The 10,609-nt window shown below is 38.6% G+C and overlaps 1 protein-coding gene across 4 annotated transcripts in view; it reads right to left on the reverse strand.

Moving 5' to 3' along the window:
• Nucleotides 1–8,516, reverse strand: part of larp1b (La ribonucleoprotein 1B) — a 32,487-nt gene extending 23,971 nt beyond the window's left edge. For all 4 annotated transcript variants that reach the window (XM_083924258.1, XM_083924257.1, XM_083924256.1 and 1 more), the window contains exons 1-2: nucleotides 7,757–8,516; nucleotides 4,888–4,949 (exon numbers count right to left, since the gene is read on the reverse strand). In XM_083924258.1, the coding sequence (XP_083780384.1) occupies nucleotides 4,888–4,949; nucleotides 7,757–8,114 (420 nt within the window). In that variant the 5' untranslated portion in view covers nucleotides 8,115–8,516. The remainder of the gene's footprint in view (nucleotides 1–4,887; nucleotides 4,950–7,756) is intronic.
• Between the last annotated feature and the right edge of the window lie 2,093 nt (nucleotides 8,517–10,609).

Raw genomic sequence — 10,609 nt, forward strand, 5'->3', positions numbered from 1 at the left:
CCCATTTTAGCAGCAGTGACGCGTGCAGTTAAGAGGGGTTCGACTCGGACCTGCGGCCCTTCGCTGCCTCATTTCCTGTCCTATCTAATAAAGGCTTGAAAAACTGCCAAAAAATAATCTTTAAAAAAGAGGGAATTATTTTCACCCAACACCATAGCTGGAGAGATTTTAATGCGTCGGGCTTCGACAGATTTTACCGTTAAAAAGACGGTAATCACCGGATAAGAGAAACCAAGATCTTAACATAGAAAATAGTCGTTTGCCGATATATTATTCCTCTGAATGTGGAGTACAGCTCCTTTAATGGTGAATAACACTGCGGCCTGCAGCAAAGAAATGCTGCGGTGGTAAATCATCTAACTGGCGATCAGACCGGACAGGAAGAAGAATCTAGTTTATTGAGAGACTGATCGCCGGCGTCATGACCTTTCCAGAAATGTACAGCACCGCAACGAGGGAGTAAAAAGATGCTAATCACCGTGCAGTCGCGTGGGCTATTTAAATGACAGCGGACTAATTTCTGTGTTGTCATTTGTGATTTAACACAGTGCACAAGGAATTAAAAAAGGTGCCCTGTGGGGTTTCCTTGTGCACAAACAAAGCTGCTGTTTACAGTTTAGTCTTTCTCACCAAAACGCTGGAGATATACGCAATATCTTTGAGCTTTGAACACGTTTCCTTCCTCAAACATTTGCAAACCTGTTTTTTTTTAAAGTATTTTAAATCCTGTATTGTTTACATCCATGTTTACTAGCCAGCAGTCTTCTCAGTCTGCTCCACAGAGAACCTTTAACAGCATTATTTAGAAAGAAAAGGTAAACTTATCAGACTTCCTGGTTGAAACTGGTCAGAAGTTTGAGTCTTGAAGGTGAGTGAGAAAATATCTTTTGTTTAACATCTCTTGTGAATCTTTAACAGTCTCCTACTGAGGGTGAATCATGTGCATTATATTACAATTTACAGTCAAATCAGACCAAAACAAATGACGGCTGGGTCACAACTCAATATTATAGCTTGTTATAATTCTGGGCTGATATGATCTTAACTTTCTGGAAGTGTCTGAGTGAAAAACTAACTAACAAAACTAGTTAAAGAATTTGGTCTTGTATAAAGACATTACAATATATGAAAACATATCCATGTTATTATTATTGTGGTAACGATTATAAACATTTCAGACAGTATGTGATCCTTGATCTAATTCTAATAATAATAATATAATAATAATGATAATATTAGTAAAATATCTATCTGTAACTGTGCAGAAATACAGAGTTTAAACAGAATGAACAGACATGCAAAACCTGTGCAGTATTCGAATGTTGATTTAGAATTTGAATTTTAACGTTGTGAATTAAGCTTCGATCTATTTGTGCAGCCCTATAATAAAGTTACATAAAACAAGGTTCCTGCACCTTTCCAAAGTCAAATTCAAGCACTTTTCAAGCATTTCAAGGTGCATTTTCATGTGTTTTCAGCACCTTACAGCTGTGGTAAACTACATATTTGTATAAAGTACAAACAGTATACTTATTATTGCACTTGATCATCATATTAAATTACATGTTATTGTCCGATAATCAACTAAAATTATGTTTCATGACAGCTTTCTAAAGAAGGAATTAATTCTACAGAAAACGAGGAAAAAATGCAAAAATGTCAGAAAAGGCTGTTTTCAGTCTCTCGAACATGGAGATCTTCTTTTCTCTGTTTTATATCATATCTGCCATCCTATATAACATACATTTCAAGCACTTTAATCAAAAAATACAAGCACTTTTCCAGCACCCGTAAGCACCCTGATTAAAGCATATTGAAAACTGCAGCATTAAAGAGCCACAGAGTTAATACACTCATGGAAGATGTTAACACTTCCTGTTTCAAAAATAATCATCATTAATAAGCTCTTTTCTTTCTTTTTGATTATTTGATTCTCTACCTACGTCTAAAAGAACTGTGGTGGAAAAACTGGTTGGAAAAAGCAAACAAAACAACCAACGTAACCCAGCTGAAGCCTGGCTGCTGGCTCGTGTTAATTTCACATCCTGCATGTCAGTCTTGCATGGCAGAAGTTACAAGAGCTGAAACATGAAACACCAACAAACACGCTGGCTTATTTGCAGGTGAGAAGCTCAAACAAAACCACCGCTAATGATTCCTAAATTAACATTCAACACTTTGGGATTAATTGTAACTATATAAGAGTGGCTTAAGCGCTCATCTACAGCATTGTTTCTAAAATGGGGGTACTTTGGACTACTGCAGCAGGTACGTGAGATCTTTTTTTAATGTTTATTTAAAACATATTAGTCATGTGTGATTTCTACAATAATTACAGGTCAAATACAATAAAATATGTATAGGTAAGTCTGTTAAACCACATTTAATATTCAATATTCCTATTTTCTAACGTTAAGATTGAGATTTTGGGCTATTTTTCTTCCTTAGCACGTCTTCTTTGAGACTAGTGGATAGTAAAAAAAAAACTAAATACACATTTAGGTGTTTATTTTTCTTCACTTTGTCTGTTTCTGTCTGTAGATTTCATCTGAATTCACCAAAAGTTAAACAATGTTAACTATCAGTTAACATTGTTTACCACATTCACCTCTTGTATGTATGTAATATATGAATTTTACAATACACATCTTTAAAGGCTGTTTCCTCAAAATTATTTTTTTCTCAGTCTGAGACAAAAAATCTCCACTTCAGCAGCATTTAAGACCCCAATCTTTCCAGTTTCATTCCTCTCTATATTCTGAAGGTTTTTACATTGACATCCTCATTTATAAAACATGTGATTCCTAAAAACATGGCAAAAATTGTTATTTTTTCATGCCCGTTTTCTGATTTATGAAGTGACAGTAGGGATGAAAATGATCGAGTAATTCATTAATCGATAGTTATTTCATCTTATCGATGGATGATCGATTAATTGATAAGCGGCAGTTCTTCAGAGAAGCTGAATTTCTCTCTGAATCGCTTAACCGTATAGACCTTTTTAATGGAAGTCCATTACTAGGAAACAGCCTTGGTCCTTGTTAACTTCCTGTCAGCTGATGCCGTTCACATTCACTGCAACAGGAATCAAACTTGGACACATTTAGAATGTTTGAAAAGGACTATACGTACATAAAATGCTATCTTCCTTATGATGTAATGAAAAAATGACAATCATATTCCTTGATCACTCACTTGAGATCAGGGAAAATAATTAATAATCTAAATATTACACAGGCTACTTAACATGAAAATAAACTGGGTATTCTCTCATCTGCGACATTGGAAACATTAATAGCAGCAGCATAAAAAAATCATTCCTGAATAGAAAAATACAATCAGGGCTCCAGACTCACTTTATTTACTAGGAGCCCTGTGGCCCCAACTGAAGATTTAGGGGCACACACAGTAAATCAATAATAGATGCAGAAATTTACGATGTGTTGTTCCAAATTCAGTGTCACATTTTTATTGTGCTCTTTTGAAGATGCAACATAGAAGGTGAACTGACAGCACCTTCGCTATTAAACAAATATACCATACATTCAGAAAAAGGGGTGTGAGGAGACGATACACGATATGAAGTCCACGAGAATGAGACGCAACGATTTTTAACACTAAACTTTAACACTAAAGTTTCAGTACTTTCTTTACAGGGGGGTAGATTTTAGCAGAGAGCAGTGGTGGGGCTGCAGGTGTCTTTGCATAGTACTTGTGTTAGCCGCAGTGTAGCCTACGGTGCTCACTGAGGTACCGTCACTCGCTCACCTCACACAACAGAAACGTTTACATTTTATTAATGTTTGCTTATTAATGTATGGGCTTAAATGCATGCGTATTAATAATGCTGCGCTGGGCGGAGAAACAAAGTCAATGAATCAGTTAAACACTGTTGATTTCTTCCCATAGAACTATTTTGTTTTATTAAATTTCTGCTGTCAATCGGCTCTGGAGCTGTCACATACAGAGGCTTCAGGTCCACCAGGTGCAATACTGTGACTATAACTTGAAGCCTGATGTTAGCGTAGCTGTGGAAGCTGCACTGTGTTATGCCCTCTTCATCCTGGCAGTGTACTGCTTCTGGTTTGTTTTGTTGTAGTCGTCAGAGAACTGCTTCACTTGTGTTCCTGTGTGTGCGTCAAGTACGTCTGGCATCAAGCGCACCCTCACATGCACTGGCGGGGAATTACGAGTTCAAAACGTAATAAATTTATTTTAAATTGAGTAATTTCTTATCGACAATTAATCGATGATCGATGTGATAGAAAGAGACATCTGTAAAAACCTTTGACTCTAATGTGTCGACAAAATGAAACAAGAATTTTGAACCTGGTTTTATCTAAAGTTCACATTTCTCTTTTAGAAATGTATGAAAATGTGCTCATATTTAAAAAGATAATGCCCCATTTGCCTATTTTAACATTACATTTCAGGAAACTTGGAATATGAAATAATATTTGTCTTGATGTCATTAATCAACTGGGGAAGTTTCATGGTGATTACTTCCATTTTCCCCTATTCACCTGAAGTGTCTTCCCTTAACTGCAAACTGTCAAATGCGTCAACAAACGTGATTGCGTTCAGTTACATTTGTTTACTGTGAGCTAGAAGTCAAAGTGTATCACTGAATTGTAAATGCAACTTGTAAAAAAGTCTGTGTGTTACTACATGATGACAAAAATAATTGGTTTACCATGAAGTAAGTGACACATTTGAAGTGTTTTCCAGTTAGAGTTTAGTAAATTAGACACCGACAGCGTTATTGTACTTCATATCACTGATCAGGGGTTCTTTTCAACACTAAATGTTTGTGACTTTTTTAAAGATCCAACAGAAAAACTTTAAAACAGCAAAAATAATAATAATGATAAAGTAAAGACCATTTACCTTGCTGGATTTTCTCGTTCTGGGCTTGCTGGCACGGACGACTTTCAGAGCGTTTTGCTGATCTGCAGGAACATAATCGATAAAAGTAAGTGACATCTTGACAGGAAAAAGTGCTTTTTTTAATCCCCCCTGGATTGTTTAAAACCAGAATGGAACCAGGTGGCCAGCCTGGAAAGTTGCTCAGCCCTTGAAGTCGAGTCATCTACTCTCGCCTGTTCTCCTGTGCAGAACTGGGGAATTTCTGTCAGTACAAAATGAATAAACTCCCCACCCCCGGGGGCTGAGCGACTGAACTAGTCGAGGGTGTTTTGTGTACAGCCAGCAGCGGTATGTGGCTGTGTCTCCGCAGGCAGCCGCATGCTGGGAGTGGCCCGCTGCGGCCCGACAGTGCCTATCGCTCTGCAGTGGATGGTCCGGTTGATAAGAGACGCAAGGGCCGAGGCTTTGACATGAATGGGTGTATGCTGCTGCTCAGTGAGCCTGCAGGCGTCCGCCCTCAGAGCTGGTTGTACAGTAACACTTGTAAAACGATGCCTGTGCTCTCGTCAGAGTCGAATATAGCTCCCCCTGGACGCTCTGTGCTCTTGACACACATTCACAAACTCAAGTCTACTGTCTTGAGTTTAACAAAGCTGCTGTTTTATTCCTGTCACATGTATCCCCACAAGAATGAAATCAGTAATCTGAATCGATGAATGTGAGCACTGAAACGATTAAGCAGTTAGCTGATCAGAATAACAGAACGTTAATCTGATACATGACACTCAATTATTAAAGGGGCACTGACATTTTTTTTTTGGGGGGGGGGGGGTAATATAACTTCCATTAAGTTCCAGGGGCTTGCAAGGCTGAGATTTAAATTTAAAAAAGATTAGTTCAATTTGAAGCAAAAGAGAATGGATATTACATTTCCCATAATGCAGCACTGTCTTCCATTACACCCTCCCTGCTGGAAAAACATACCTTTCAAACCCCATAACGCTGACTTTATACAGATGACTATCACTGTGACCTAGTGTAGTAGTTTCAAAAGAATAGTAGCACAAGATGGCAAAAATAGAAATACCCCTTCACTTGTTGTTATTTATCAAGCAATGGTACTAATTCTGTTATAGTTAAAGCTTTAAATATCCAAAAGTTTTTTTTTTTTTGCGTTGAACATTTATTGGCAACAATTTGGATAATCCATTAGTTCTTCAAGTCATTTATTTATATGGCAAAAATGCATTAATTGATTCCACCTTCTCTGATACGAGTATTATCTGCTTTTATATTTGTTTTATATGGTTTTAAAGTCTCTTTGGGTAAACATGCTGCTTTTCTTCCTCTTGTGTGACGGTAAATTGAATATATTTTCTTTTGGACTGTTGGTCGAGCAAAATAAGACATCTAATGGCATCATAGAGGGCTTGTCACCATTAAATGATTTTATAGAAAATTTGATTATATAAATCTTCCATTTAAAAACATCAAAATTATCAAATGATCAATTAACTAAAAAAAAAAAACTGTTGACAACATTTTAATTATTCTAACGTAGGGCTGGACAATGGTATGGTATATATCACAATATAGCATGTTTTCTGGTTATTCATTATATAAGTGGTTTATATGAAATAACATGGTAAAGCCTATTTGTGTATACTCATTATATGAAGAACTTTAGGGCCAACCATAAATCCAAGATATTTCACATCATTTTTTTATATTAGTTTAGTTAGTATGTGATCGTTATTGTCACTTTAGATGCAGTTCCATTGAAATGTGATAAATGATCATATCAAATTATCAGCCCAACTTAAACTGTTTTGTAAAACACTTTAAGCTGCTTTCCCTGTATCAATAATGAGCTATAAAATGTGTTTTTTTTATTGTTGTTATTATTCTTATTATTATTAGGTGATAAAAATGGTAGCCAGCTGTTGTTTTCTGTATTAGATTAATTTGAATTCTGTCAGGGAGAACTTTGGCCACTTCTGAGGGCCATTACTTCCATTTCCTACAATTAATGATTAACAGATGCATCACACCAATTAGATGCATCCAAAAGTAAATATGATCAATAGCTTACACCTCTAACCTACTTTTTTACTCCTCCACCTGTCCAGCCACCTTGTTCACATACTTTCACTAGTGACAGTGGAGAGCAGCGACTGGTGGGAGGAACTGCAGGCAGCCAGGCCATTGGACATGCAAAACGTGTCTTTACAGCAGCAGCAGCAGCTAGCCTGGCTGTCTTAGCTTCTTTTTTTTTTTCTTACACCGAGACAGCACAAACATGAGGCTGGTTTTAGTCACAGTTCATTCTTCCTCACATGTGCGTGCACTTCACCAACATAAGTCAACTCTCATCGCTGTGAGATTCCCAAGAAAGAGAAAACCAGCTGGTTACGTTCAAAAAAAGAAGTAGCAGTTGTCAGCAATCAACACGTGGTGCTCCGGAGCAGCAATCCGAGCAGACGGAAGGGGGGATGGGGCAAAATATGCCACCATCAACACCACCTCTTGACATTCACGTTTTAACACTTCATTCAACCCTTTAAGCAAGTCCAAATGAATTGTGACAGAGATTTAAGGTGGATTTTCTGTGTACTGAAGCTGTCAAAATGCGACAACAACGTGTTCAGACTGCTCCTGCTGGTTGAAGTGTTACCATATTGTCAGGGTTTATCGTTAATCTGTGTTAATGAGTATACATATTTATTTATTTTAAAGGCTAAATGAGCTATGACAGAGAATGAACGCGGATTTCAGTGCACTGAAGCTTTAACAACGTGTTCAGACTGCTGCAGGTGGTGGTTGGAGGTGCAACCATATTGTCACAGTTTAAAGTCAAGTGTGTGTTATTTAAGAGTATGCATTTACTCACCTTTCTCTTGGGAGCTGGAGTTGATGTTGTTGCTCGGCATCCTGCCCGTGGTCCTCTTCGTCCACGCGTTTACTTTCGGCGGAGGAGCCTCCACAACTTTCCTCTTCACATCCTCGACGGCAGAGTCATCATCGGCGGCGGTGCTGCAGCTTTGGTCGTTTTCTTTATCGTTTTCTTTGCATTTCTTGTGCGTGGTGTCCGCGGGGCTCTTGACAGCCTCTGAGCTGTGGTCGTCCCCTACTAGCTGCGGCTTCTCTCCATGTTCTTGAGCCCCTTCTTTGGACTTGTTTTGGTGCTTCTCCTCCTCTGCTGCTGTCAAACCCAAACCAACCGGACTGCACTCAACATCTGTGGACATCCTGCTAGTCTCCTAACAGCAAACAGTGTTAAATCCAGTGTGACTATCTGGTCCTTGCTGTCTTATCCCAGAGAAAATTCGTTAAAAGCTCTAACCACATCCACAATTAGGGGTAAACAACTTTTTTTTATCTGGGGCTGGACTTCGCTTAGCTCAGCTAGCCAAGTATTAGCTCCTGAAGCTAACTGTTAGCATGCAGAAGTCCGCGAGATAAATGTTGTTTTTCCGCCCCGTTCGACCGTCTCATAGCAACACGTTGTTACCTCTCAAGCTGTAGTCGGTCACCGTGTAAAAGAAAACACCCCGAGTTGGTTCACCTGCGAGTTTTCTGTAACTTTAAAACAAAAAAACAAACTACAGCAGCGACCTCCTCGCTGTCTGAGTCTCTGGTTTCAACTCCACGCTACCAGGCAGCTAAAGAGCTCGTGCAGCCAGCTGCTGCCTGCCTGTAAACAGTGACTCTGCTGCCGCCGGCGGCCACACGGCGGTACTGCAGCACGCCTCAAAACTCAATACAGACTCATGGAAGCGGTCAAATGGGTCAAAAAGGCATTTAAGCAGGTTCAAAAAGCAAAGTGGCTACTGGCAACAGAGGTCAAAGAGAAGTACACAGGTATTTTACTTAAGTAGCGATACTACATGATACTACATGATACAAAATAGATTAGATTAGATTACTACGGGGGAATTGTTGGGTCTTTGTTTATCATAGAGTGTGGTCTTTACCTAGTCTGTAAAGTGTCCTGAGATAACTTCTGTTATGATTTGGCACTATAAATATAATTGAATTGAATTGAATTGAATTGAATTGAATTGAATTAAAAGTCCTGCATTCAAAATTTCACTGAAGTAAAATCACAGAAGTATAAGCAACATATGGACTTAAAGCAGCAGTGTCAAACTCAAATTCACAGTGGGCCAAATTTAAAAACTGGGACAAAGTTGCGGGCCAAACTCAATATTTACAACAAAAAGAAAAAAGACTCTAAATGTGCATGTTTTCCTTTTCTCCAGATATGTAATGTTGAACCTTTCCAGTGCAGGTCCTTGTACCTGTTGTGGTGTTTCTTCTTTTGTTTGTTTGGGGAGGGGTGAATTAAGTTTGTCTGCAGAGACTGGTAGCATGGATGCTCATGTTTGTTAACAGAAAAGTAGCAGTGTATGTGCTTTATACTCGCGGGCCAGCTCTCACAGAACCTTGATATGAGCTTGTGGGCCAAATATAATTACACCGCGGGCCAGATTTTACCAGGCAAGAATTGCTTGAGATCAAATGATATCTTTTTTTGAGCAAGGCCTGCCCAAAATGGCACTATTAAAGAACGAAATATAAGACAAACCTTTAAAAAAGCACAGACATGAGAAAAAGAGATAAATGCAGTCCAGGAAGAGGAGGAGGAGGACGAGATCATGTTAAACAAAAACAAAAAACACTAAAAAAATAATTATGTGTTGATGATAAAAATACTATGCAGTGAAACATTTACACACTCCAAAATGTGCCATTAAAAAACGTGTGAGCCTAGTTTTGAAATGATCAATAATGAGCAGAGTACATGAAGGCCCTTCTCAAACTAAAGGAGGTTCTGAGGTAGAGAGACCAGAGAGAGCAAACTGTATGATGGATTTGGTTTAAAGGTGAGGCCGGTGCAGAGGTATAAAGGGAGCAGTCCAGTAATTGAAACTGCAGTCACTTAAGTAAAAGTACAGGTATTTATAACCAGTTGGGGAAAAAGTAACAATAGTAATACCTCACTGTAGAAATACTCTGTTACAGTAAATCCAGGATCAAACAGCCATCTCTTTGACTTTTAGACTTCAATTAAATTTCAATTCAATTCAATTCAATTTTATTTATAGTGCCAAATCATAACAAAAGTTATCTCAGGACACTTTACAGAGTAGGTAAAGACCACACTCTATGACTTATTTATGATTTACAGAGACCCAACAATTCCCCTGGCAACAAAAACCTTCCCTATTACAGGCAGGAACATCAGACAGACCCAGCTCTGTGGAGGACGGACATCTGTCTGCACCGGTTGGGGAGGAAGAAAAGGAGAGAGAAAGAGAGAAAAGACGGACAGATGGACAGAGAGAGACAAAGACAGAGACAGACACACTCCAGCAACTATAATAATATCTATAGTAATGTGAATATGACTTAAATGTTATGCCAGTTAATACAGCAGAGTAGTAGAAACAAGCACAGCTAAGGTGATAGAATAAAAATAGAGCGCCTGCTTCTCAACAAAGGCGAGAAATCAGTGCTTGGCTATAGGGGTATGCTGGACTTAATCTTGCCAGAAATAATTATACAGACTATCTGCTGCAGGTGTGGAATAATGAACTCAATCTCAGAATGGATGAAACAACATGGGCAGAAATTCGGCAACTGGCGAAAGAGGTTTCTATAAGTAAGAGAACCAGAGAGACCCAGTTTAGGGTTCTGCACCGCTCACAGATCACCCCCCAGCTTAGGCACGGGATGAATC

The sequence above is a fragment of the Echiichthys vipera genome, assembly GCF_963691815.1.
Source record: "Echiichthys vipera genome assembly, chromosome: 12".
NCBI classification, from domain to species: Eukaryota; Metazoa; Chordata; class Actinopteri; order Perciformes; family Trachinidae; genus Echiichthys; species Echiichthys vipera.